The 27726-nt window shown below is 36.4% G+C and overlaps 1 protein-coding gene across 1 annotated transcript in view; it reads right to left on the reverse strand.

Moving 5' to 3' along the window:
* Window positions 1-27726, reverse strand: part of CNBD1 (cyclic nucleotide binding domain containing 1) — a 368799-nt gene that overhangs the window by 38738 nt on the left and 302335 nt on the right. The window contains exon 9 of the mRNA XM_043879351.1: window positions 26811-26943. Within this exon, the coding sequence (XP_043735286.1) occupies window positions 26811-26943 (133 nt within the window). The remainder of the gene's footprint in view (window positions 1-26810; window positions 26944-27726) is intronic.

Here is a 27726-nt window from a genome sequence, read left to right on the forward strand (position 1 = left end):
TGACCCCATAGATGGCAGTCCCTGGGATTCTCCAGGCGAGAACACTGGAGTGGGTTGCCATTTCCTTTTCCAATGCATGAAAGTGAAAAGTGAAAGTGAAGTCGAAAGTGAAGTCGCTCAGTCGTGTCCGACTTCCAGCGACCATGGACTGCAGCCCATGGGATTTTCCAGACAAGAGTACTGGAGTGGGGTGCCATTGCCTTCTCCCCTTGCAAGGATTAGCGTGGTTCAAATTCACCTCATGTCCCCATCATCATACTGTGTGCCCTGGTAGAAGGCTGCATCTGCCAAGAGAAAGTTGTAGCATTTTTAAGTCTACACAGAGGTGACATATGGTCTGGAGTAATTTCCGTAGCGAGTCGTCATTCTGTCTCATATTTAGACTGAAGCTTCTGTACTCATTCTGTTCCTAAAGAAGTCAGTTCAATTCAGTCTCTCAGTCGTGTCTCACTCTCGGGGAACCCATGGACTACAGAAGCCCAGATTCCCTGTTCATCACCAACTCCCAGAGCTTGCTCAAACTCAACCCATTGAGTCGGTGATGCCATCCAACCATCTCATCCTTTGTTGCCCCCTTCTCCTCCTGCCTTCAATCTTTCCCAGCATCATGGTCTTTTCCAATGAGTCAGTTCTTCGCATCAGGTAGCCAAAGTATTGCAGGTTCAGCTTCGGCATCAGTCCTTCCAATGAATATTCAAGACTGATTTCCTTTAGGATTGACTGGTTGGATTTCCTTGCAGTCCAAGGGACTCTCAAGAATCTTCTCCAACACCACACAGTTCAAAAGCACCAATTCTTTGGTGCTCAGCTTTCTTTATAGTCCAACTCTCACATCCATACATGACTACTGGAAACACCATAACCTTGACTATACAGACATTTTTCGACAAAGTAGTGTCTCTGCTTTCTAACATGCTGTCTAGGTTGGTCATAGCTTTTCTTCCAAGGAGCAAGCATCTTTTAATTTCATGGCTGAAGTCACCATCTGCAGTGATTTTGGAGTCTTCCAAATAAAGACTCTCACTGTTTTCATTGTTTGCACATCTATTTGTCATGAAGTGATGGGACCAGATGTCAATATCTTAGTTTTCTGAAAGTTGAGTTTTAAGCTAAGTTTTCACTCTCCTCTTTCACTTCCATCGAGAGGCTCTTCAGTTCCTCTTCACTATCTCCTATAAGGGTGGGGTCATCTGTGTATGTAAGCTTATTATTATTTTGTCTGGCAATCTTGATTCCAGCTTGAACTTCAAAATTCTTCAAGGGATGGGAATACCAGTCCTCCTTATCTGCTTCTGAGAAATCGTATGCAGGTCAAGAAGCAACAGTTAGAACTGGCCAAGGAACAACAGACTGGTTTCAAATAGGGAAAGAAGTATGTCAATGTTGTATATTGTCACCCTGCTTATTTAACTTATATGCAGAGTACGTCATGAGAAATGCTGGACTGGATGGAGCATAAGCTGGAATCAAGGTTGCCAGGAGAAAATCAATAACCTCAGATATGCACATGACACCACCCTTATGGCAGAAAGTTAGAAGAACTAAAGAGCATCTTTATGAAAGTGAAAGAGGAGAGTGAAAAAGTTGGCTTAAAGCTCAACATTCAGAAAACTAAGATCATGGCAACCGGTCCCATCACTTCATGGCAAATAGATGGATAAACAATGGAAACAGTGGCTGACGTTATTTTTTGGGGCTCCAAAATCACTGCAGATGTTGACTGTAGCCATGAAATAAAAGATGCTTGCTGCTTGAAAGAAAAGATATGACCAACATAGACAGCGTATTGGAGATCCAACCAGTCCATCCTAAAGGAGATCAGTCCTGGGTGTTCATTGTTCATTGGAAGGACCGATGCTGAAGCTGAAACTCCAACACTTTGGCCACCTGATGCGAAGAGCTGACTCATTGGAAAAGACCCTGATGCTGGGAAAGACTGGGGGCAGGAGGAGAAGGGGACGACAGAGGATGAGATGGGTGGCTGGTATCACCGACATGATGGACATGAGTTAGTAATGGGAGTTGGTGATGGACAGGGAGGCCTGGCATGCTGCCATTCAAGGGGTCACAAAGAGTCAGACACGACTGAGCGACTGAAGTGAACTGAACTGAACTGAGACAGCATAGTAAAAAGCAGAGACATTAGACTGCCAACAAAGGTCCATTTAATCAAAGCTATGGTTTTTCCAGTACTCATGTACGGATGTGAGAGTTGGACTACAAAGAAGCTGAGCACTGAAGAATTGGTACTTTTGAAATGTGGTGTGGAGAAGACTCTTGAGAGTCCCTTGAAGAGCAAGGAGATCCAAGCAGTCAATTCTAAAGGAGATCAGTCCTGGGCGTTCATTGGAAGGACTGATGTTGAAGCTGAAACTCCAATACTTTGGCCACCTGATGCGAAGAGCTGATACATTGGAAAAGACCCTGATGCTGGGGAAGATTGAAGGCAGGAGGACAAGGGGACAGCAGAGGATGAGATGGTTGGATGGCATCACCGACTCGATGGACATGAGTTTGAGTAAACTCCGGGAGCTGTTGATCGACAGGAAGGCCTGGCGTGCTGCAGTTCATGGGGTTGCAAAGAGTTGGACACGACTGAGCGACTGAACTGAACTGTAACGCCTAAGTCAAAAAAAAAGAGAAGAGGGCACAGAGGGCTTTAATCACATGTCTGTTCCTCAGTCTTTATTGTAGCAAGAAAAGTTTCTTAAAACATGGACAATTTGCTGTTTTTTCTAAAAGAGAAAGCAGGTAACATTCTATAAATTGAATGTGATTTAATAAGAGCATAGGGACTAGAAAAGTTTGGCCAGCAGTAGAAACAGAGTAGTAGACATATAAACTTATGAAAGAAAGTTAATCCCTAGAGTTCACAATGGCAAATAAGTGGAATAATAGGTATCTCAGTCAGTCCAGTTCAGTTCAGTCGCTCAGTCGTGTCCAATTCTTTGTGACCCCATGAATCGCAGCACGCCAGGCCTCCCTGTTCAGCACCAACTCCTGGAGTCTACCCAAACTCATGCCCATCGAGTCAGTGATGCCATCCAGCCGTCTCATCCTCTGTCTTCCCCTTCTCCTCCTGACCCCAATCCCTACCAGCATCAGGATCTTTTCCAATGAGTCAACTTTTCGCATGAGGTAGCCAAAGTATTGGAGTTTCAGCTTCAGCATCAGTCCTTCCAATGAACACCCAGGACTGATCTCCTTTAGGATGGACTGGTTGGATCTGCTTGCAGTCCAAGGGGGTCTCAAGAGTCTTCTTCAACACCACAGTTCAAAAGTATCAATTTCTCTGTGCTCAGCTTTCTTTGTAGTCCTACTCTCACATCCATACACGGCCACTGGAAAGACCATAACCTTGACTAGATGGACCTTTGTTGACAAAGTGATGTCTCTGCTTTTTAATATGCTGTCTAGGTTGGTCATAACTTTCCTTCTAAGGAGTGTCTTTTAATTTCATGGCTGCAGTCACCATTGCAGTGATTTTGGCACCCAAAAAAATAAAGTCAGCCACTCTTTCCACTGTTTCCCCATCTATTTGCCATGAAGCTATGGGACCAGATGCCATGATCTTAGTTTTCTGAATGTTGAGCTTTAAACCAACTTTTTCACTCTCTTCTTTCACTTTCATCAAGAGGCCCTTTTGTTCTTCTTCACTTTCTGACTTGATTTAAAAGCAAACAAACAAACAAAGAAACTGCAGATTGTGTACTGCCTGGAGTCTGACACACCTACGTCTGCTAACACAAGGGCAGTTTCCTTTTGACTTTTCCAAACACCAGAACATTTCCTGAAGAAAAAAGACAGTATAATGGAAAGAGGATTCATTTTATCATTAGTCCATTCTGGATTTCAAATATTATTTGTATAAAAGCCTAATTTTGGAAAAGTACACTTTTGAGCTTTAGTTTTCCTTAATGTCTGTTTCCCTTAATATAGTTTCCCTTTATGAATATAAAATGAGTATATCTCTGATATATTTATATACATTAGCTCTGTGGAATTTACAATCAGCTTTATTACAAAGAAGTACAGTAATGTAGTTATAATCTCAATATTAAAAATCAGATTTATCAAATCACTTGTAAATTTTTCTCAAATTGTTATAGAATGTCTTTTAATATCAAGTTTCCTGATGCCTCAGACAGTAAAGCGTCTGCCTACAATGCGAGAGACCTGGGTTCAATCCCTGGGTTGGGAAAGTCTCCTGAAGAAGGAAATGGCAACCCACTGCAGTATTCTTGCCTGGAAAATCCCATGGTTGGAGGAACCTGGTAGGATACAGTCCATGCGACCCACAAAGGGTTGGACATGACTGAGCAGTTTCACTTTCTTTCACTTTCCCTGATGCTTATAGAATATAATTTCATTTAAGTAAATTCTACATTAATAATTACAGAAATAGAAATATCACTTTATCAGGGCTATTAATATCTGTGAAGGTAAAGTTGTGTGGTATCTCAATAAACCTCTTTATTAGGATGATATTGTCTGTTTAAAAATGAAAATAAAAATATTAAATGTAACAGTTTTCACATTCCTGAAATAATCTTACCCCCCCACCACCACACACACACATACATACACATACATTTTCACTCATCTGTAAATGTGTAATTCCAGAGAAACTTAGGGCATTGAAATACAAGAGTTTGGAAAACAAACTTATAATTCCATGATTTACCTTCTTAGCTAGAGTCACTTTTTAAGAAGTAGTCATTATAATTATTTAAAAAATCTTTTTTTAAAAAAGCAGACATATAGTTCATCTTTACTATCAGTAATTCTAAAAATCCAGTTCTGCAAATCTTTTACATCAATATTTTTGCTTCTTTTTATGTTTTCCAATAGCAGGAAGAGTATCTAAATCTCTGCTGTCCACTATGGAACCACTAGCCATATGCACCTGTTGAGAACTGGAAAGCAGTGAGGCCAATCAGAGATGTACTGGAAGTGTAAAAAACACATTGGGTTTTGAAGATTGAATTTGAACACATATTCTTAATAAAATGATGTAAAGTATCTAATTAAGCTTCCCTGGTGGCTCAGATGGTAAAGCATCTGCCTGCAATGCAGAAGACCCGGTGTCCACCCCTGGGTCAGGAAGATCCCCTGGAGAAGGAAATGGCAACCCACTCCAGTATTCTTACCTGGAAAATCCCATGGATGGAGGAGCCTGGTAGACCTCAGTCCATGGGGTTGCAAAGAGTAGGACACAACTGAGCGACTTCACTTTCAAAGTATCTAATTAGTACTTTTATGTTGGTTGCCTATTGAAATTATATATACTTAGCTAAAACAGTTTTGCTTTCCATAATCAACAATCGTCTGAAAATACTAAGTGGAAGATTCAAGAAATAATTCATAAATTCTAAACTGCACCTTGTTCTGAGTAGCGTGATGAAATCTCACCCCGCCCAGCTCTGTAGCTCCCAGTATGTGAATCATACGGCGTGTCCTGCTCATTAGCCGCTTAGTAGCCAACCTGGTCATCAGGTCACCTGTTGTGCTATCGCCGGGCTTGTGTTCAAGTGAGTCTTGATGTACTTAATCATGACACAAAGGTGCAAGAGTAGTGATGCTAGCAATTCATATATGCCAAAGAGAAAGTGTGAGTGCTTCCTTTAAATGAACAGGTAAAACTCCTGAATTAATAAGTAATGGGAAAAAAAAAAAACAACTAGTATGCTGAGGTTACTAAGATTTACAATAAGAGTGAATCTTCTATCTGTGAAATGGTGAAGAAAGGAAAAGAAATGTATGCTAATTTTGTGGTCACACTTCAAACTGCAGCAGTTACAGCCAAAGTGTTTGGTAAGTTCTTAGTTAAGATGGAAAAGACATTAAATTTGTACAATAAGATGTTTTGAGAGAGAAAGGTTACAGTCATGAATTTTATTACATATATTGTTATAATTGTTCTATTTTATTGTTTGTTATGGTTGTTAATCTCTTCACTCTGCCTGATTGTTTAGTTAAACTTTATCATAGATATATATGAATAAGAAAAAAGACACAGTGTATATAGGGTTTGTGCTATACACAATTTCAGATATTCACTCTAGGTCTTGGATTGTATCCCCTACAGATAAAGAGGGACTACACTATATTAAATTTAATTTAATTTGCTTCTTTTTACTTTTTTAAGTGTCGTTGCTAAAAAACTTTAAAATGTTTATGTGCCTTCTATTCTATTACTATTGGACAGCTTTGTTCTAAGATGCATACTTCTGAAAAATCATATATTATTACAATATAATACTTTGTTAACTACATGTTCAGTTTCATGTTTTTTAAAAACTTATTTCTCTTTATATAGCCATCAGGGGTACAGTGGAAAAGATCATCATTGGTCATTATAGTCTTACCAAACTATACAGAGTCTTGCTCTAATTTCTGCTTCAAGAGAGTCATTCTTACTTTATTTCATCTTTTTAGACATACTCAAGAACTCATCATACACAAAAGGAATCCTTTGGTCTAATCCATGTTCTTTTCCTGGATAGACTTACAGTAAAATTCTGGTTTGATTTCATATAGTAATGGGTTAGGCCTTAGGATTTCAAAGTAAATAAAGCAACCTTATTTTTATTATCACTTCCCTTCCCCCTTAAAATTCATAACACATCATATACTATATATCTAATTGCCTACTTCCATAACTCTGGTGTCTTATCTTTGTTCATCACATCTTTCCAAACATAAAAGTATCTTCCAAAAAGAAGCCATTGCAAAAAGTTTATAATTTCAAACATGATGAAAACTGGCAAGGACTTATATTAATGCAGTTCCACAGGTGGGACATTGAACCGTGCATCACAGCATTCAATAGAGATTGTTCTTTATTCATTAGATTGCTTTGGGTGTTTAAACACCAAATTATAACTAGGCCTATTTATTTATTTATAAAAATAATGGTCATTATAGAACATTTTTGATATACTGAAAAATAGGAATGAGCAATTGATACTGTCATGAAATACAAGAGTTAGCATTGAACAAAATTCTGTTTTGAAAATTTAGAGATAATATTGATTAAAACAAAAAGTATGTATCATTTAGCATTGTTATAGACTGAAGTATCCACGTATTTGGTTTGTTTAGAGAAAATAAAATTTATTTTCATATATTTGATTTGCTTAAAATGTGAGTAAATGGAGTTGGATTTTGTTGTGTGTGTGTGTGTGTGTGGAGCAAAATGCAACTTTACTTCTGGATGTCAAGAGATAGAATGATAAATGTTAATTTTCATTCATAGGAAAGATTATAATTTTTGTAATGACAAGGTAAAAAGTCATATGTGGAAAGTAGAAAAAAGTAAAGTATTCCATGGTGGCTTCCCTGGTGGCTCAGTGTTAAGAATTCCCCTGCCAATGCAGGAGATATGAATTCAATTACTGGGCTGGGAAGATCTCCTGGAGAAGAAAATGGCTCCCCACTCCAGTGTTCTTGCCTGGAAAATCCCAGGGACAGAGGAGCCTGATGGTGTTCGGTCCATGGGGTCACAAGAGTCAAACTTGACTTACTGAATAACCACCACCAACAAAGGTATTTCATAAAGATCTCCAACATTGCCTTGGTTGCTCATGAAGACTTCTATTTACTCACAGGGAATTAGAATAGGTGAATGTTTTATTATTAAATGATATTCAGTAGTGTCCTACATATTTCTAAGGATTTGATTAATTAAATAAATGCTTGACTTATTTTTATTACTATCTAGTAGTTGGATAATTATTTAAATCAACAGTAATTTTTTTTTTACTTTACATAAGTGTTTAACTTATTATTTATCTTTGTCTTACTAAAACTTAATTCTGAGTAAACTACATAATTCCTACAACTTTCGTTTGGATGTATCCCATGGATATTAATAAACCTTTGTCAAATTACAAAATCAATTCAGAACAAAGTCAATGGTCTTATAATATACAGTTGTACTAGTTTCCTGTGACTGCTGTAACAAATTGTCACAAACTAGGTGACCTGAAACAGTAGAAATGTGTTCACTGGTCGCTCTGGAGGTCAGATGTCTGATATCAAGGAACGTGCATGGCCGTGCTCCCTCTGGAGGCTCCCTCTGAGAATAATGCATTCCTTTCTTTTTTTAGCTGGTAGTTGCAGGTATGTGTAATACTCACAGGTTTCAGGGAGTGAGTATATCTTTAGAGAGTCATTGTTATGACTGTCATGATAAAAGAAATAATCTAATTGCATTGTTAAATGTACATTTACCAAGTTGTTCAATATGTGTGCAATTTTTAAGCATGTCTTATGTCACCTAAATAAGAACTTCTCCAAAATGACTTTTTTTCAAGCAACAAATGTCTTTGGATTTTAAAGCAGTGTGTCTTATTTTCTATTGACAAAATTTTCAAAATACTGTATTCAGAATCTAATAAAGTTCAGCTCTAAAGATATTATCTACATGCATTCAGATTCATAGATTTTTCACATGGGCAAATCATTAACTATGAAATAAAAAAATCACAATGAAAATATTAATAAAATTATATTTAATAATATGCAATCTACAATATTTATAGGGTAAATTATTACAGCATCTATTAGGTTGGTGCAAAAGTAACTATAATTTTGGACTCTGAATTTTAAATCATTATTTAAATGATTCAATTGTTGGTTATTTAACCAAACACATCTTTATTAATCAAAATGGGAACCATTTCAATCAACACAATTTTGCCCATGAGAAGTGTTTGTTTATTCCTGTAGCATAAAAATCCCTGTTTCACGATTCAGTGAACTCTTGGAAAACATTTTCTGCTTCTTGCTGGTTGTGGAAGTGTTTTCCCTATGAAAGGTTTTTGAGATGCTTGACAAAATGGTGGTTGGTTGATGAAAGGTCAGGTAAATATAGCAAATGAGGCAAAATTTCATAGCCCAATTTGTTCAACTTTTGAAACATTGGCTGTGCGATGTGTGGTCTGGCATTGTCTCAGTGAAGAAGAATTGGGCCCTTTCTGTTGACCAATGCTGGCTGCGGACACTGCAGTTTTCATTGCATCTCATGGATTTGCTGAGCATACGTCTCAGCTGTAATGGTGTTGCTAAGATGTAAAAAGTGGTAGTGGATCAGACCAGCAGCAGACCACGAAACAGTGACCGTGATCCTTTTTTTGGTGCAAGTTTGGTTTTGGAAAAGTGCTTTGGAGCATTTTCTCAGTCTAACCACTGAGCTGGTCATGTCTGGTTGTCGTATAAAATCCACTTTTTGTTGCACGTCACAATCTGATTGAGCAATGGTTCCTTGTTTCATAGAATAAAAGAAGATGATACTTCAAAATGATATATATATATTTTTTTTTTTATTTATTTTTTTATTAGCTGGAGGCTAATTACTTCACAACATTTCAGTGGGTTTTGTCATACATTGATATGAATCAATATGATATTGATATGAATCAAAATGATATACATATATATTTTTAATTTTCAGTCAGCTCTTAAGGCAGCTACTTACCAAGCTTTTTCACCTTTCCAATTTGCTTCAAATGCCAACTGACTGTAGAATGGTTGATGGTGAGTTCTTAGACAACTCCTGTAGCTGCAAGAAGATCAGCTTCAGTGATCTCAGTTGGCCGTTGCCCACTTCCGATGGTTGGCACCTGCGCTTGTCATTTTCGAGGCTCTTGTCTCCTCTGCAAAACCTTTTGAACCACCACTGCTATACAGTCACTAGCAGTTCCTGGGACAAAGGCATTGTTGATGTCGCAAGTTGTCTCCGGTGCTTTACGACCAATTGTGAACTCAAATTAGAAAGTTGCTCGAATTTGCATTTTGTCTAATATCATTTCCACAGTCTAAAATGCATGTAAAATAAACAGCAAGTAATAAGGCTTCCCTCACGGCTCAGACGCTAAAGAATCTGCCTTCGAAGCAGGAGACCAGAGTTTGCTCCCTGGGTTGGGAAGATCCCCTGGAGAAGAGAATGGCAACCCAATCCAGTATTCTTGCTTGAAGAATTCCATGGACAGAGGAACCTGGAGGCCTACAGTCCCTGGGGTTGCAAAGAGTAGGACATGACTGAGTGACTAAGACACACACAGTAAGTCATTGTTCAAAAAAATGTAAAGCAAAAAACACACATTAAAATTATGTAAAACACATTTATTTAAGAATGGCATTCCAATATCAAGTGGAAAATTTCAACAACTCAAAACTGCAATTACTTTTGCACCAACCTAATATGATAACACTAAAGCTTTTTCATAGGATGTTGATAGTTTTTTAATTTTACGTAGTCATTACACATTTCCATTATTAATTATTATTCTAGCAAATAAGTCTATTATCAAATTGTAAAGAAAATCTAAAAAAGAGAGAGACAGCCACTTCACGAAAAAAAAAAAAAAGCTTTCTTGAATTGTGAAAGAAATCGTAACAAAAAAAATTTCCATGTAGAAATTTTGGATTATACTTAAGTGACCTTGAGAAATAAATTTATAAGCTAGAAAAATAAAAATACACATATTCTGAAATTGTATCTTTAGATGATCTATAGCATTATAAATCCTTTAGTAGAAATATAAATTAGTAATAATAATAAGCTTAAAAGTCAAGTGGTAGACAGGTCCTTCAGCAGCTTTGGGAACATTGGCAGAATGCAACAACTGAGGAGCTTGGGCTTTAATGACCAAACTGAGAGGAGAGGAAATACGTGTGCTTGTGCAAGATAAAAGTAAAAAAAAAAAAAAAAACACTACATAATACCAAGCTTCTCAATGAAAGCATGTTACAAATACCTGTCCATAGATGTAGCAAGTCATTGAGAAAGCTCTGCTTATGTTGGGTTCTGGGTAGGAAAAATAGCATCTGTTCCATGAACATAAAATACTTGTTTACATTCACAAATGTCTTGAGAGTGGGGATGGGGTAGTCTATATTTAATTACCTTTGGGAAATACTAGAAAAACTGTTTTAACTCTGAGGTATTGAGGGAGAGAGAGCACAGGTTCATTTAAAACCAAGCTTGAGAATCCTGCTCAGCGACTAGAGTAAGAGTTTAGGCTGAAATCCAAGATCTACACATATCTATGCAGCAAAAATGTATTCTGGTTGATATTTTTAAAAAGCAAGACAAAAACAAAACGTAGTGTAGACTAACAGTGCAAGGGTGTGCTGAAAATGTACTTGAAAGGGCCTATTTCATGCAATCCCTTGAACAATTAAAATAGGTCTCACATAAATCTCCTTCCATTATTAGCATCACCAGGGCCTTTTGTTGTTTTTCCCTCTGCACTACCAAAATGGGCTTCCCCAGGGACTCAGGGGTTAAGAGTGTGCCTGCAGTGGAGAGGATGAGGGTTTGATCCCTGGGTTGGGAAGATCCCCTGGAGAAGGAAGTGGCAACGCACTCCATTATTCTTGCCTGGGAAATCCCATGGACAGAGGAGCCTGGCGGGCTATAGTCCATGGGGTTGCAAAGAGTCAGACACAGCTTAGCAACTAAACAACTACCAAAATAGATGACTATCTGTTTTCCTGGTTTTCTAGTGTCTCTCATCATTCAAATAGCTCTGACTGATTCATTCCTCTAAAACTTTTCCTTCTTCAGGCCTCTTCTACTATTGAAAATCTTTAATGATACCACATTTGCCATAAAATAAGGCACATGCATATGAACCTGGCAGTTAAAATGCTTCAGATCTCTATGGTGTTGACTGAACTCCCAGTGCTGGTGAATAACCGCTGACGTGAATGAGGCACTCTTTAAAGATGCACTTGAAAGGTGCATTGTGTTGACTTAAGATCTGCAGCCCTGTGTTGACTCATATTTTTCCTGCCTACAACCATCACTCTCAGTCACTGTCCAAGCATGTTCAAAAGATTCTCTCTCCCAATCTTATATATTTTTGTAGTTGTTAATTCTTTGAGATCAAAACCAAGCTTTACATGTGTGCATGTTCAGTCGTGTCTGACTTTGTAACCCCATGGACTGTAACCCACCAGGCTCCTCTGTCCATGGAATCCTTTAGAAATACTGGAGGAGGTTGCCATGGCCTTCTCCAGGGGATCTTCTTGACCCAGGAAGAGTCAAACCTGCATCTACTGTGTCTCCTGCATTGCAGGCAGATTTTCTACCCACTGAACCACTTTTGAAGCCCAAACTTTACCTGATAGCTACTCCAATACTTGATTTCATTTGACTTTAAATGCACTTCTTTTAATCTCCCCAAAGCAGCTAGAATTTTTTTCACATAAAAAGTGTTTAGTAAAAATGTTACTTGACTAAAAGTCAAATGAAGAAATTATGAAAAAGTACTTATTTACAAAAGAAATCATCTTTGATACAACGAGCAGCCAGGGTACTAATCTTGGTTTCTGAATACAGACAATAGGCTCTTTTTAATCTAAATTTAAATAGAAACCAGTTTATTAGAAGGTGTTAAAAAAAAAAATACCTGTAAGAGGACCATGGAACCTGGTTTCAAAACCCTAGAGTCGGGAACTTCCCTGGTAGTCCAGTGGCTAAGATCATGAGCTCTCAGTGCAGGAGCCCAGGTTCAATCCTTGGTCAGGGAACTAGATCCCACATGCCTCAAGTAAAACTCAGTGCAGACAAATGAAGAAAATATTAAAATAAAAAACACAAGTATAGAGTCAGGGTGAAAAATCAGGCAGTGAAAATGTTCCCCCATGGTATGAAGCTCTGAGAGGAGACCTCTAGCTTTCCAATCATCTGCAGTAATGCTAGGAATGAGATCAGGAACACCATGCTCATAAGAAGAGCTGGTCCCTGACTACTTCCAAGCTTTGTGTAAACACATCTGCAAGGCAGCACTCAGGCCTTAATCAAAATTAAAGCACTTACAGTGGATACAGGAGATGCAGTCTTTAGCTTTTCTAGCCTTCACAGTAGACTAAGACCGGTTAGAAGTGTATGGAAGAGACACGAAGAATACAATATGCAGAGTCCTCCATAAGCAAAGCTTATTTCTCACAAGAATATTTATAACAATGTGTATTATGACAAATTTAAAAAGTAGGAAGGGGATGCTATGTATATTTATCAGTCATTATTCCACTTCCATTCCCTTACATTATAGAAGTTGGCTGCATATATAGTGAGATATGAACATAATGGCTAGCAGTAAAAAGGATTAGTTTGATAGATTCAAAATGTTTTGCCCCAGGTGATTTCTTGAAGAGAACAGAATTTCAAACTGCCTTTACCCAGTGTTGTTCTTAACACTATGCTAATGTCTGTCTCATTAACAGTATATCAAATTTAAACTGGCTTCTATTCTAACTGGAATATGAATTGAAAATGTTGTGGCCTGCCAGAATTCTTGGTGGTTGGCTGAATGCAATGATATAATTTTTTTTTACATTTTTACCCAGAGATATTAAAATAAAAAGTTTGTTTTAATCAAAATTTGACAACAAAATATGTTTAGTATGTTGTTGTTGTTCAGTCACCAAGTCTTGACCAACTCTTCAAGACCCCATGGACTGCAGCATGCCAGGTTTCCCCGTCCTCACCAGCTCCCAGAATTTGCCCAAGTCCATGTCCATTGAATCGGTGATGCCATCCAACTGTCTCATCTTCTGTCACCCTCTTCTTCTGCCTTCAATCTTTCCCTGCATCAGGGTCTTTTCCAATGAGTCAGCTGTTCACACCAAGTGGCCAGAGTATTGGAGTGTCAGCTTCAGCATCAGTCCTTCCAATGAGTATTCAGGGTTGATTTCCTTTAAGATTGACTCGTTTGATCTCTGCTATCCAAGGGACTCTCAAGAGTCTTCTCCAACACCACAGTTCAGAAGCATCAATTCGTTGGCACTCTGCCCTCTTTATGGTCCATACTACGTATAAGTATACTAAGATTAAATCAGCAAATAGCATTTTTCTCAAAGAAAATTTATGCTTAGTGTTAATACTGCACGTCCATCCCAGGAGAAGAAAATGGAGGGCATTTTGGTATTCTTGCCTGGGAAATCCCATGGACAGAGGAGTCTGGTGGGCTACAGTCTAAGGGGTCACTAAGAGTTGGGCACAACTTAGCGACTAAGCTACCACCACCAACAACACATCCATACTTATCAGTAAAGAGTTAAATTAATTACTTTGGGAAGAAATATGTGCTAACTAGGGCCTAAAGGCACATACCACCATCAAAATATTTGTTCATTTTTTTCATTCAACATATATTTCAAGGGCCTACAAATTTTAAGCGCTTTTTTGGGTACTGGAAAATAAGATAGACACATTCCAGAGTCTATTAAGAAAACTGATTCTTAAGCCATTAATTGTGACATAGCATGATTAGTGTTAAGACAGGGGTTACCAAACAGCAAACACTAGAAACATACTTTCCATCTCTTTTTCTCAGTTTTATTTTCTTTAATTTTAGTTCAGTTGTTAATATATTTGAATGAAATATGTACAGCAATAACAGTGCACAAAAGGAAAGAGGAAAAAGAGCTATACATTGTAGTATTTTTATATTAAACTGAAAATGTTAATAAATTTGAAGCAGGTTCTGATAAATTGAAATGTGTATGGTTGTCCTAGAACAAACATTAAAGAAGTAGCAAGTATAGTAAAAGAAAAAAAAAAAGGATTTTTCCAGTGCAGCATGTAAGGAGCTTGGGAGATACAACTGCATCTTAACAAGTAGAAAACTGAAAAAAAATTCAAGAATTCTTAAACCATAAGAGAAATGAGATAATAGTTCAAAATGACACTCACAGAATTGAAGATATTAACAAATAAATACAGAGAATCACAACTTACTAGAGTAGAAACCTCCATAAGAACCAGAATTGAAGTAGAAAAAACAGCACTGTAATTAATGAATTGCAGAAGGCTCGCTGTAGATAAATCTGAGATTTTAAAACCCCAACGGGATCCAAACAACAGAGAATCCACACACTTTTATGAGTTTTACCTCCTGGATCTCTGCCAGGTACTCTTATACTCTGACATGAAATAGGACAGCATACTTTGTTCTTATCGAGGCCTGCATGGGTCAAGTCTAACCTAACAGGGTTTTTATCAAAGGTTAACTGAATTGAAGGAAAATACCTAATTCCAGTCAATTCGGACCCACTTTTCCTATCTAACAGGAATGGGAGAAGACTGAATTATGTGTGAAGTTCACCTTTGAGAGGCATAGGCTCATGATAAGGTAGAGACCTCCTCCGTCTACACCTTACAACCTTATTACTAAAACATATTACAGCAAATTGATACTTAGATATCAATAAAAAATTTACAAATACTACAAAACAAAAATCACAGATAGAAAAGACAGAGTAAGCCAGACATGTCAGAGATGCTGGAATTGTCAAACCAGGAATGTTTATGCTAAGGGTTCTCATGAATAAAGTGGACATCAAGCAAGAACAAATGGACAAGGAAGCAGAGAGATGGAAGTTCTATGAGAGATCAAAACTAAATACTGGGACTGCAAAGCAACATACCAGAAAACAACGATGTCTATGAAAGGGTTATCAGCAGACTGCACACAGCTGAGGAATACTCTCTGAACTTGAGGATATCTAATTAGAAACATCAAAAAGTGAGAGGCAAAGTAAAGATAAAAAGAAAGCATAGTCAAGAACTGTGGGACAACTACAAACGCTATAACGTACCTAATGGGACTGTTAGAAGAAGAAGAGAGAAAGGAAGGGAGACATATTTGAAATAATAACGACTGAGAATTTCTCAAAAATAGTAACAGACACCAAACCATATGCTCATTCAGTAGCTCAGAGAATATCAAGCAGAATATATACAGCATAAGTGCCCTCCCTTATTCAAATATATATATACATATATATATATGAACAGAAACCCAAACAACTACTTCTCAGCATTTTATTTCCAATATATAGAAAATCAGAGATAAGGAAAATCCTGAAAGAAGCCAGAGGGGGGAAAAGATATCTTACATATAGAAGATCAAAGATAAAAATTACAACCAACCCCTTCTCAGAAACCATGAAAACAAGAAGAGAGAGGAGTAAAATATTGACAATATTAAGAGGAACAAAAAATCTACCAGTGGAAAATTATGGACTCTGCAAAATTATCCTTCAAAAGTAGTTGGAGAAATAAAGACTTGCTCAGACAAATAAAAATTGAAGACCTCAAAATGTCTTGTAACAAATATTAAAATAAATTCTTTAGAGGGGAAAATAATGATATAGGCCAGAAACGCAGCTCTATATAAAGAAAGGGGAAATATCAGGGAAGGATGAAAATGAAAGTAAAATTAAAACTTTTTCTTCTTAGTTGGTCTAACAGATAACACTTTGTTCAACAATAACAGAAATACTGTATTTGACTATATATGTTTATAAATGTGTATCTGCTTAACTATTTTGTATATGAGTAAAATTAATGACAGCAATGATAGAAGAAATGAGAGGGAGGATTATTTTGTTATTATTGGATTGGTCAAAGAGTTCCTTTGATTTCTAAATAAAGATACATATTTTTCACTTCACCAAGAACATTATCAAACAATGTATTCACCATTCTGTTCCACTATCTTCTGCTGCTTTTCAGGAAACTTCATAATTCCATCTTCCCCCAACTTTTTATTTTTTGGAGAAAAGAAATGACCCAGGTATCTTTAACAGTCTTCCAGAAAATTTAAAATTTTTCCATTAAGATAATTTTATAAAGACTGAAATATACATAAATCTGAAGGTGCAATTTCTGGTGAATACAGAGAATAAATCAGAACTTCCTAGTCAAGTTGTAATAGTTTTGCCTGGTCATCAAAAACATGCAGTCTTGCATTATCCTATTGAAAGATTATGCATTTCTGTTGACTAATTCTGGACACTTTTCATCAAGTGTTGCTTTCAGTTGTTCTAATAAGGAACACTACTTGTTGGAACTAATTGGTCTTCCAGAGGGAGCTCATAATAAAGAAAGTAAAAGTGAAAGTCACTCAGTCATGTCTGACTCTTCGCGACCCCAAGGACTATACTGTCCATGGAATTCTCCAGGCCAGAATGGTGGAGTGAGTAGCTTTTCCCTTCTCCAGATCCCAAGACCAGGGATCAAGTCCAGGTCCCCCATATTGCAGGTGGATTCTTTACCAGCTGAGCCATGAGGGAAGCCCAAGAATATTGTGGTGGGTAGCCTATCCATTCTCCAGAGGATCTTCCTGAACCAGGAAGCAAAACAGGGTCTCCTGCATTGCGGGTAGATTCTTTACCAACTGAGCTACCAGGGAAACTTGGTAGTTCTCATAATAGAGAATTCCCTTCCAATCCTGCCATATACAAAACATCACCCTCTTCGGATGAAGACTGGCCTTTGGTATGGTTGGTGCTTGTTCATTTCCCTTGCTCCATGATCTCTTCCATTTCACATTATTGTACTGTATCCATTTTCATCACCTGTCATGATTTATTTTAACAATAAAACATTTTCATTATGTTTAGGTAGAGAATTGCATGCAGAAATATGGTCATGAAGGTTTTTATTTATATATTTATTTATTTTTTTGCTTAACTTATATGGAACCCAAACATCAAGGCAATGAATATAACCAAGCTGGTGCAAATGAATTTCAATCCTTGATTTGGATATTTTGAGTATGTCAGCTATCTCCTGCATAGGGTAATGGTATAATGTTGATTTTTCTCAATTAATGTTTCAGTTTGATTGCTGTCAACTTCAACTGGCCTGCCCAATCACGGAACATCATTCAGTGAGAAATCTCCAGCAAATAGCTTTGCAAACCACTTTTGACAAGTTTGATCAGTCACAGCACCTTCTCAGTACACTGCATAAATCTTTTCTTTTTCTTTTTGCATTTCAGCTTCATTTTTTATTCACTGACATGCTAAAGCATAAATGCTGAAAGATGTTGCATTTTCCCTTACATGTTCAATATTAAAGTGGCTACACAAAAATTTACCAATTTTGGTAATTTTTTTTAAAAAATGATGCTGATATGACAGCTGTCACAATACAGTCTAACAAAACTGTTTCAAATGAAGTTAAAGACAACTGAGCACTACACTTAGATTCATCTTAAGGAAAAAAAAATAAACCTTTTAGCCAATACCTTGTATTGACAAGGTATTCATACTACTGTGAATCAATGTATTACTTGAAAGTGGGCTTGGATTAGTTATAAGTGTATATTGTAAACTCCAGGACAACCATAAGAAACAGTAAAAATGTTTATACTAAAAACAGTAAAACTGACATGTTAAGAAAGGAGAGAAAATGAAATCATACGAAATAATTAAAATCACAAAAGGCAGAAAATGAGTAGAAGCCAAAACAGAAACAAAGAACAATGATAGCAAATGGACAACAGTAACAGATATGGTGAATATTATAAAATTATGTCAATAATAACTCTGTATACCAATGGTTTAAATGTACCAATTAAAAGACAAAGATTATCAGAGTGGATAAAAAGAAAAAAAAAAAGACCCAATGATAGGTTGTCTACAAGAAACCCACTTTAAATATAAAGACATATAAATTAGAAATAACTTTATGGAGATAAATATACTGACCAAATGAAAGCGCAAATAGCTATGTTAATTTCAGACAGAACAAACTTCAAAGTAAGGAATTTTATGAGATGAACGGGGGCATTACATGATGATAAAGAAGTCAATTGTCCAAGAAAACATAATGATACTTAACATGTATGTGCTAAAAATGGAGCATCAAAATATGTGAAGCAAAAGTAATAGAAACTAAAGGATAAGTAGATAAATCCACTATTAAATTTAGAGAATTCAACTCCTCTCTCTCAGAAAGAGAAAAATTCAGCAGGACTTAGTTGAATTCAATATCACCACTAGTCAACTGAATAGAGTATCTCTGTACAACACCACCAGAATAGTCATCTCTCAAGGTCAAGTGGAACATTTGCCAATAGAGAACACACTTTGGGCCATAAAACATAACTTGAATTTAGAAGGATAAAAATCATACAGTCTGTGCTTTTAGACCACAATGGAATTGAGTAGAAATCAAGAGCAGAAAGAATACTGGATAATTTCAAAATATGTGGAAACTGAACAACACATTTCCAAATAGTATATATGGGTCAAGGTAGAAATTTCAAGAGAAATCTAATAATATTTTGAGTTAGAAGTAATGAAAACACAATTTATCAAAAATTCATCAAAATTATGGGATGCAGTGAGAGCAGTGTTTTGAGGGAAGTTTATAGCATTGAATTCATTTATTAGAAAAGAAATAGCTTACAAAAAATTCTAAGCATAAACTTAGAAAATTAGAAGAGGAAAAGCAAATTAAATCCAAATGAAGAAAAAGGAATAAAGTAATAAAAATTGGAGCAGAAATCATGGACATTGAAAACAGAAAAATCAATATAAAAAATTCATGAAACCGAAACTACTTGTCTTAACTAACAACAAGCATGTGGAATTTGAGACTTAAAATGAAATACTTTTTACCTTAGGATTCCCCAAAATGAAATACTTAGGTATAAATCTAATCAATATGTGCAAGATCTATACAAGGAAAACTATAAAACTCTGATGAAAAAAATTAAAAATCTCAATTAAAGGAGAGACAATTCATGCTTAGGATAGGAAGATATTATCATCAAAATGTCATTTCTTCTCAAATTAATCTATAGATATGATGCAATCCAAATTAAATTCCTTTGTGTGTGTGTGTGTGTGTACATTAATTGACTGATTCTAAAGTTTATGTGGAGAGGCAAAAGATTCAAAGGAGTCCCCACAATATTGAAGGTGAAGAACAAAGTTGAAGGACGGCCACTATCTAAGTTCAAAACACTATAAAGCAACAGTAAATAAGACAGTGTGATATTGACTTAAGGACAGACAAATACATCAATGAAGCAGGATAGAGCACCCAGAAATGCACTCCAGAAACACAACCAACAGATCTTTAACAAAGGAGTAAAAGCAATATAATGGAGCAAAAGCAGTCTCTTCAACAAACGGTGCTGGAACAACTAGACTTGCTCGCTTGGGTATGTGCTCGGTCTTGTCTGACTCTTTGCAACCCTTGAAATGTAGCCCTCCAGGCTTCTCTGCCCATGGAATTTCCCAGGCAAGAATACTGAAGTGGGTTGCCATTTCCTACTCCAGGGGATCTTCCCAACCCTAGGGATCAAACCCATGTCTCTTGGGTCTAGTGATGTCTTCTTTAAAATTAAAGACTTCTGTTCTTCAAAAATACATTGTATAATGAGTATGAGAAGACAAGGAACACTTTGGGAGAAAATATTTGCAAGGGACATATCTGAGAAACACTGTTATCCAAAATATATAAAGAATTCTTAAACCTCAACAATATGAAAACAAACAAAAATCTAATTTAAAAAAATGGGACAAAGAATTTGACTCTTCTCCAAAGAAGATATATCAATCAAAAAGCACATGAAAAGGTACTCCACTCATACATCATCAGGGAAATTAAAACCAAAACAAATCTGTTTGGCTAAAATCTAGAACACTGACAGCAGCAAATGCCAGCAAGGAGCAACAGGAACTCGCCTTGCTGGTGGAAATACAAAATAGTACAGCCACATTGGAAGTCAGTTTTTTACTTTCTCACAAAATAAAATATACTTTTATCATATTATCCAGTGATTTCACTCCTTAATGTTTACTCAAAGGAGTTGAAAACTTATGTTCACAGAAAACCCTGCATGCAAATGTTTTTAGCAGCTTTATTCAGAATGCCAAAACCTGAAAGCAACTAAGATGTCTTTCAGTAGATGAACAGTTAAACACACTGGGTTACATCCAGACAATGGAATATATCCAGTGTTAAGAAGAAATTAACTAACAAACCATGAAAAGATTTGGAAGAAACTTAAATGCTAAAGGGAAAGAAACCAATCTGAAAAGCTACATATATATTGTATGATTTCAATTCAGTGACAATATGGAAGTGGCAAAATCAAAAGAAAACAGTAAAAAGATGACTGATTGCCAGGTTTAGGGAGGATGAAGAGATGAGTGTGTACAGCGCAGAGAAGTTTTAAGGCATTAAGTACTCTGCACAATACCAAAATGGTGGACAAATAGACATTTGTCCAAGCCAGAGAATGTCTAATACCAAAAATGAGCCCTAACATAAACTCTGGGCTTTGGTTAATGATGTTTCAATGCAGATTCATTTACTATAAGAAAGGAACCACTTAGGTGGAATATTCTAATGATCAGGGATAGCATTCAAGATCAGGGGCAGGTGATATATGGGAATTCTCTGTACCTCCTATTAAGTTTTTGCTGTGAATTTAAAACTTCTTTAAGCAGTAAAGTCTATTAAAATTATTAAATGAATTAATATGCTACATTACAAAATATTCACTTAATGAAAAAAAAAAAAAAAAGGAAGAAAAACACATCACAATCACTGGCACCCTAAGACATAAATCTGATTCTGGGATGCTCAAGAGTGTCCTTGGGACTAAGAGTTTTGATACCCTCCAGAGTTAATTCATCTGCAAAGACAGATGTCAAAAAATTGGGGTTTAGAAACATTAGGTAGAAATTCTGTGGCTAAAACTCTCCATTTTTGGTTTGTGAAGTCTAGATTTTTTTTCATAATTGTTATATTTGCATATTTTATCTTATAAAACTAAATTGAATAATACATTTTTAGTATATTTAATTATTATGCTTGCTATATCATACCCAACCCAGAAAAGATGGAGCATATTGACATAAGCAGGATAACAATAAAATTTACACAAATGGTTCATTGATGTCTAATGATTGTACCATTTTTTTCTTATACACATGATACACATAGACATAGGTTGATTAGTGAGATCAGCTGGTTGCCATTTTCCAGTCAATCACACCTCAAAAAACATCACCAGGGAAGACTTTGTACACATACATTACATTCAGTCTCCCTTTGCAAATGAAGCAGAAGGAAAAAAAGACTTAAGTTAACAGAGGAACAGAGCCAGAAATAAGCTTTACTTATATCATAGATTTCCAGGGATTAATGTTAAATTCTATCAAGATTTTCAATAACAAAATCTCTATGAAACTTCACCAATATATTTTCCTAAAATAAGATCAAAACACACATAATTATGCTTTGGAATTCATACAACTGCTAATTTCGAAGCTGGATAATGAAAGTATAATTTGAGCTACACTCCACATATTCTGATAAAAGTTCAAAATAAATCTTGAGTAAAGTTGAGAAGGATTATATCTAATGCTTTCTCTTTGATATATCATGTTTGCCACCACCATAAAAGAAAATTAGATTGAAAGAACTTATTCTTCAGTATGTTTATTTATGAGAACCATAGTATTTCAGAGCTGAAAGAAGTTTTGAGAATCATCTAGTGAAATTGCCATTCTTCCCTAAGGAGGAAAGATTTTTTTTTTTAACTGTAGAAGAATAAGGATGAAAGTTTTAAACAATTGGGAACAGTAGAAGAATAATGTAACTTTTAGCTTGCAAAATATAATCATGGACTTTTCAATATAATAGTTTCCACCATTAGTGCAAAATACATTCACCAAAAACAAACTTGAACCCAGCATGTCTAAGAAACTATGTGTCACATCAGGATCATCTTAACTTTTTGATGCTAAAGTTAAATATTTTAGGTTGAAACACAAATTATTCATCATTAGTAATCAAATAAATTAGAAAGACATGATTGTTCCCCTTTTTCCAAACCCCGTATCCTTCTGGTTCATGTAGTTGAGAAAACTCTTTGATTACAGTTCCTTCCTTCCTTTAAAATCATCTCAGAACTGTTAACATCCTGATAAATTGGCAAGGCTATGATAGTCTTATATAAAATAGTCCTGGAACTGAAGTATGGGCCAAGAGTTGATATTTCTACAAATACAAAAGGAAAACCCTATGGTAAATCCAAACACTCAACTTAAAAATAAGTCTATACATGTACTGACTTTACAAATGCTAAATGCCAGTTTTTTACAAATCAGTTTACTACTTGTCTTCTAAATAGACTTTTGACCAAAAAATGAATACGTCTTTAGGAAAAAAATGTTTTATGTTAGAAAATGCAATATATCATATTCAATTTTTCTAAGCAAGAATAAAATGAATATTTGGCTAAATATGAGCTAAACACTGCATTTCAATTATGATAAATAATATATAAAAACAAGCACAGAAAAAAACTTGGAGCAAATTCAGCAAAGGGTGCAGAGTCACACTAAATTGAACAGGTTTATTAGGGACTTCGAGTTTGAAGCATAAGGTACTTATCTTTTCTTTTTTTTTCAATCAATGAAACGTCTGGATGGTGCTATGCCAAACCTCACTTTCCTATTATGTAGTGACTTCCTCAAATGACATCTTAGCCAGATTCCACCACTTTTTCAACATACTTTTATTATTAGAATAGTCACATTTTGGAATTTATAAATTAGACTCATTCTTTTTAGAACTTTAGTATTAAACTTAATTCAGAAGTGTTCTCCTTCTGATCACATCCTTCACTGCAATTAGGATCTATAGGTTTGAGGTCGGGCACCATAGTGATCCCTGACTGAATGAGATCCAAGACTCTGACCCACCTACCATAGTTCCTCTTGTATTAGTGACTTAGTTTTGCCTGTGATGACAATTTGTATTGGCTGGGTGGCTTAAACAGTAAACATTTTCTTTTAGAACTTAGGAGGCTGGGACAGCTAGGTGCCAACAGATTCAATATCTGCCGACAGCCTTCTTTCTGGCTTGCATATAGCTGTCTTCTTACAGTCTATTCACACAGCTGAGAAAGAGAGATCAGCTCTTTCTCTTCCTAGTTTTAAGGGCACTAATACCATTCAGGAGGACTCCACTCTCACGACTTAATTGCATCCCAAAGGTCCCACATCCAAGTAGCATCATATTAGAATTCAAGATTAAACTCAAGAAAGTAGGGAAAACCACTAGGAAATTCAGGGGTAACCTAAATTAAGTCCCTTGATGATACAGCAGAATAGATATAAGGAATTAGATGTGGTAGACAGAGTGCGTGAAAAGCTATGGATGGGGGATAACAATGTACAGGAGACAGTGGCCAAAATCATCCCAAAGAAGAAGATTTGCAAGAAGGCAAAGGGGCTGTTTGAGGAGGCTTTGTAAATAGCTGAGAAAAGAAGAGAAGTGAAAGGCAAGGGAGAAAGGGAATGATATACCCAACTGAATGCAGAGTTTCACAGGAGAGATAAGAAGGCCTTTTAAATGAACAACGCAAATAAATGGAGGAAAATAATATAATGGGAAAGACTAAAGTCTCTTCAAAAAAAAAAAAATTAGAGGTATCAAGAGAACATTACATGCAAGAGTGGGCACCATAAAGGACAGAAACAATAAGGTCCTAACAAAAGCAGAAGAGATAAAGAAGAGGTGGCGAGAATACACTGAAGAACTATACAAGGAAGATCTTAATAACCCAGATAATCACAATGGTACAGTCACTCGCCTAGAGTCAAACATTCTAGAATATGAAGTCAAGTGGGCCTTGGGAAACATTATCATGAACAAAACTATTGGAGGTGATGGAATTCTAGCTGAGCTGTTTAAAAGTCCTAAAAGATGATGCTGTTAAAGTGCTTCACTCAATATGTCGGCAAATTGGTAAAACTCAGTAGTGGCCACAAGACTGGAAAAGGTCAGGTTGCATTACATTCCCAAAGAAAGGCAATGCCAAAGAATGTTCTAACTACCATACAATTGAGCTCATTTCACATGCTATCAAGGTCATCCTCAAAATCCCCCAAGCTAGGATTTAGCAGTACATGAACTGAGAGATTCCAGATGTACAAGCTGGGTTTTGAAGAGGCAGAGGAACCAGAGATCAAACTGCTAACAGTTGTTGGATCACGGATGAAGCAAAAGCATTCTGGAAAAACATCTACATCACTGACTATGCTAAAGCATTTGACTTTGTGGATCACAATGAACTGTGGAAAATTCTTAAAGAGGAGAGAGTACAAGACCACCTTACTTGTCTTCTTAGAAACCTATCTACAGGTCAAGAAGCAACAACTAGAACCAGACATGGAAAAACTGACTGGTTTTGGGGGAAATTTCCCAAAATTGGGGAAGGAATATGATAAGGCCACTGTATATTGTCAACCTGCTTATTTAGCTTATATGCAGAGGTGGATGAATCACAAGCTGGAATCAAGATTGCCAGGAGAAGTATTAAAAACCTCAGATATGCAGATGATACCACTATAATGGCAGAAAGTGAAGAGAAACTAAACAGACTCTTAATGAGTGTGAAAGAGCAGGGTGAAAAAGCTAGCTAGAAACTCAACGTTAAAAAACTGAGATCATGGCATCTGGTCCCATCATCACATGGCAAATAGAAGGGGGAAAAGTGGAAAGAGTGACAGATTTTATTTTCTTGGGCTCCAAAATCACTGTGGATGGTGATTGCAGCCATTAAATCAAAAGACACTTGCTCCCTGAAAGGAAAGCTATGACAAACATAGACAGTGCATTAAAGGCAGAGACATCACTTAGCTGGTAAAAGTCCTTATAATCAAAGGTATATATTTTTCTAGTAGCTATGTATAGGTGACAGAGGATTAGATGGTTGAGGATGAGATGGTTGGATGGCATCACCAACTTGATGGACATGAGTTTGGGTAAACTCTGGGAGTTGGTGATGGACAGGGAAGCCTGGAGTACTGTGTCCAAATGGTCACAAAGAGTCGGACACACCTGACTGACTGAACTGAACTGAACTGAACTGATGTATAAATGTGAGAGTTGGACCACGTAGAAGCTGAGTGCCAAAGAATTGATGCTTTCAACTGGTACTGGGGAAGATTTATGAGAGTCCCTTAGCCTGCAAGACCAAAGTTGTCAATCCTAAAGGAAATCAACCCTGAATATTCACTGTAAGAACAATTATTGAAGCTCCAATACTTTGGTCATCTGATGTGAAGAGCCGACTCATTGGAAAAGACCCTGATGCTGGGAAAGACTGAAGGCAAAAGGAGAAGGAAGCAGCTGAGGATAAGATGTTGAGAAAGTAGCACTGAATCTATGGACATGAATTGCAGCAAAGTCCAGGAGATAGTGGAGGGCAGAAGAGCCTGGTGTGCTACAGTCCCAGCAGTGGCAAGAAGTGGACATGACTTAGCTCCTGAATAACAACAAGAGATTAGGGCTTCAACATATGAATTTTGTGTGACCCAAAATCAACCCATACCAGTTGGCATCTCTTATTTAGTGCACTTCTCATAGATGAAAATATTATAAAAATGACCCAATGCCACCTGCATTTTTTGCGTATATATAATCCAACATATTCATGCGTCATTGCAGGTCTAAATATTGGAAATATAGGTAGCATCACTACTGCTGTCCTGCTTTTAGTCTTAACTACTCTCTGTAATGATATTTTCCCTGATGATTTGTCACATGGGTTCAGACAAGCAAATGTGCAACTTAAGTATGTGTTCTTCCAAGGTAACACACACAGAAAAATGACTATAGTTTCTCATTGCATTTATACCATATAGTTTGGTCCTTACATTGACAGCAAGGGTAAATCAAGAAGGGTAGGGATTGTGGGGAGAAAAAGAGGATGTGGAAGTAACTACTTCTGAGATCACCCTTTGAATCAATACAGAATGATTTTTAATTAAAAAAGCAGCAATCTAAATGTCCAACTGCAAGTTAACATTAAATACATTAGAGAAACACACGTGACAAAATATTATATAAAATATTAAATTATAATATATTTATATTTAACATACTTATAAAATATTTTAAAAATGAGAAATTACAAATTTGAATAATATAATGTAAATAAAGTAATCCAAAATCACATTAAACTCACCATGACCTGGGGGAAATTTTTTCCATTTAGTGAACGTAACTAGTTCATATATGGATAAAGTAGGCCACTCCACATAATATGGACACTTATGGATTAACTTCACCTTATGTTGGTTTTCCAGTCTTGTCTTTTCCTGAAACAAAAAGCCATTATCAAAATTTGTGTATTAAGTAATTTAAAAAAGAGGCAAATAAAAGGATCAGTTCAGTTCAGTTCAGTCACTCAGTCATGTCCCACTCTTTGCGACCCCATGAATCGCAGCCCTCCAGGCCTCACTGTCCATAGGCAAATGGCAGTGAAAAGAAAAATAAAGGTTATATGAATGCAAACTATAATAGAATTTATTTGAATTTTTATAAAAGCAAGACCACATAACCCTTAAAGATTGAAATTTTAATCTTCATATTGGCTACTAAAATATTTTCCAACCTTTCACATTTATTTTTAAGTTCTTATAAATATTTTATCATTTCTGAAAGAACTCTGTCATAGTTGACTACACTCAAATGTTGTATTTGATGCAACATTTATTTGATCAAATAAGTGATACTTACTGACATTTTGAAAATAAAACCAAACGTGTGAAACTTTTTTTTAGGCCAGCCACTCTGAAACCAGAGATTTGGAAGGAAGTTGAATCTCAGGCTTCTCCTGTGGTTCAGACAGTAAAGAATCTGCCTGCAATTCAGAAGACCCAGTTTTGATCCCTCGATCAGGAAGGTTCCCTGGAGATGGTAATTGGTACCCACTCCAGTATTTTTGCCTGGAGAATTCCATGGACAGAGGAGCCTGGTGAACTACAGTCAGTCCACGGGGTTGCAAGGAGTTGGACATGATTGAGTGACTAACACTTTCACACTTCACTGAATCCTGGGAAAGTCTTCTGTATCACTAACCCTGAGACCACTGCATCAAA

The sequence above is a fragment of the Cervus elaphus genome, chromosome 21, assembly GCF_910594005.1.
Source record: "Cervus elaphus chromosome 21, mCerEla1.1, whole genome shotgun sequence".
Taxonomy (NCBI): Eukaryota; Metazoa; Chordata; class Mammalia; order Artiodactyla; family Cervidae; genus Cervus; species Cervus elaphus.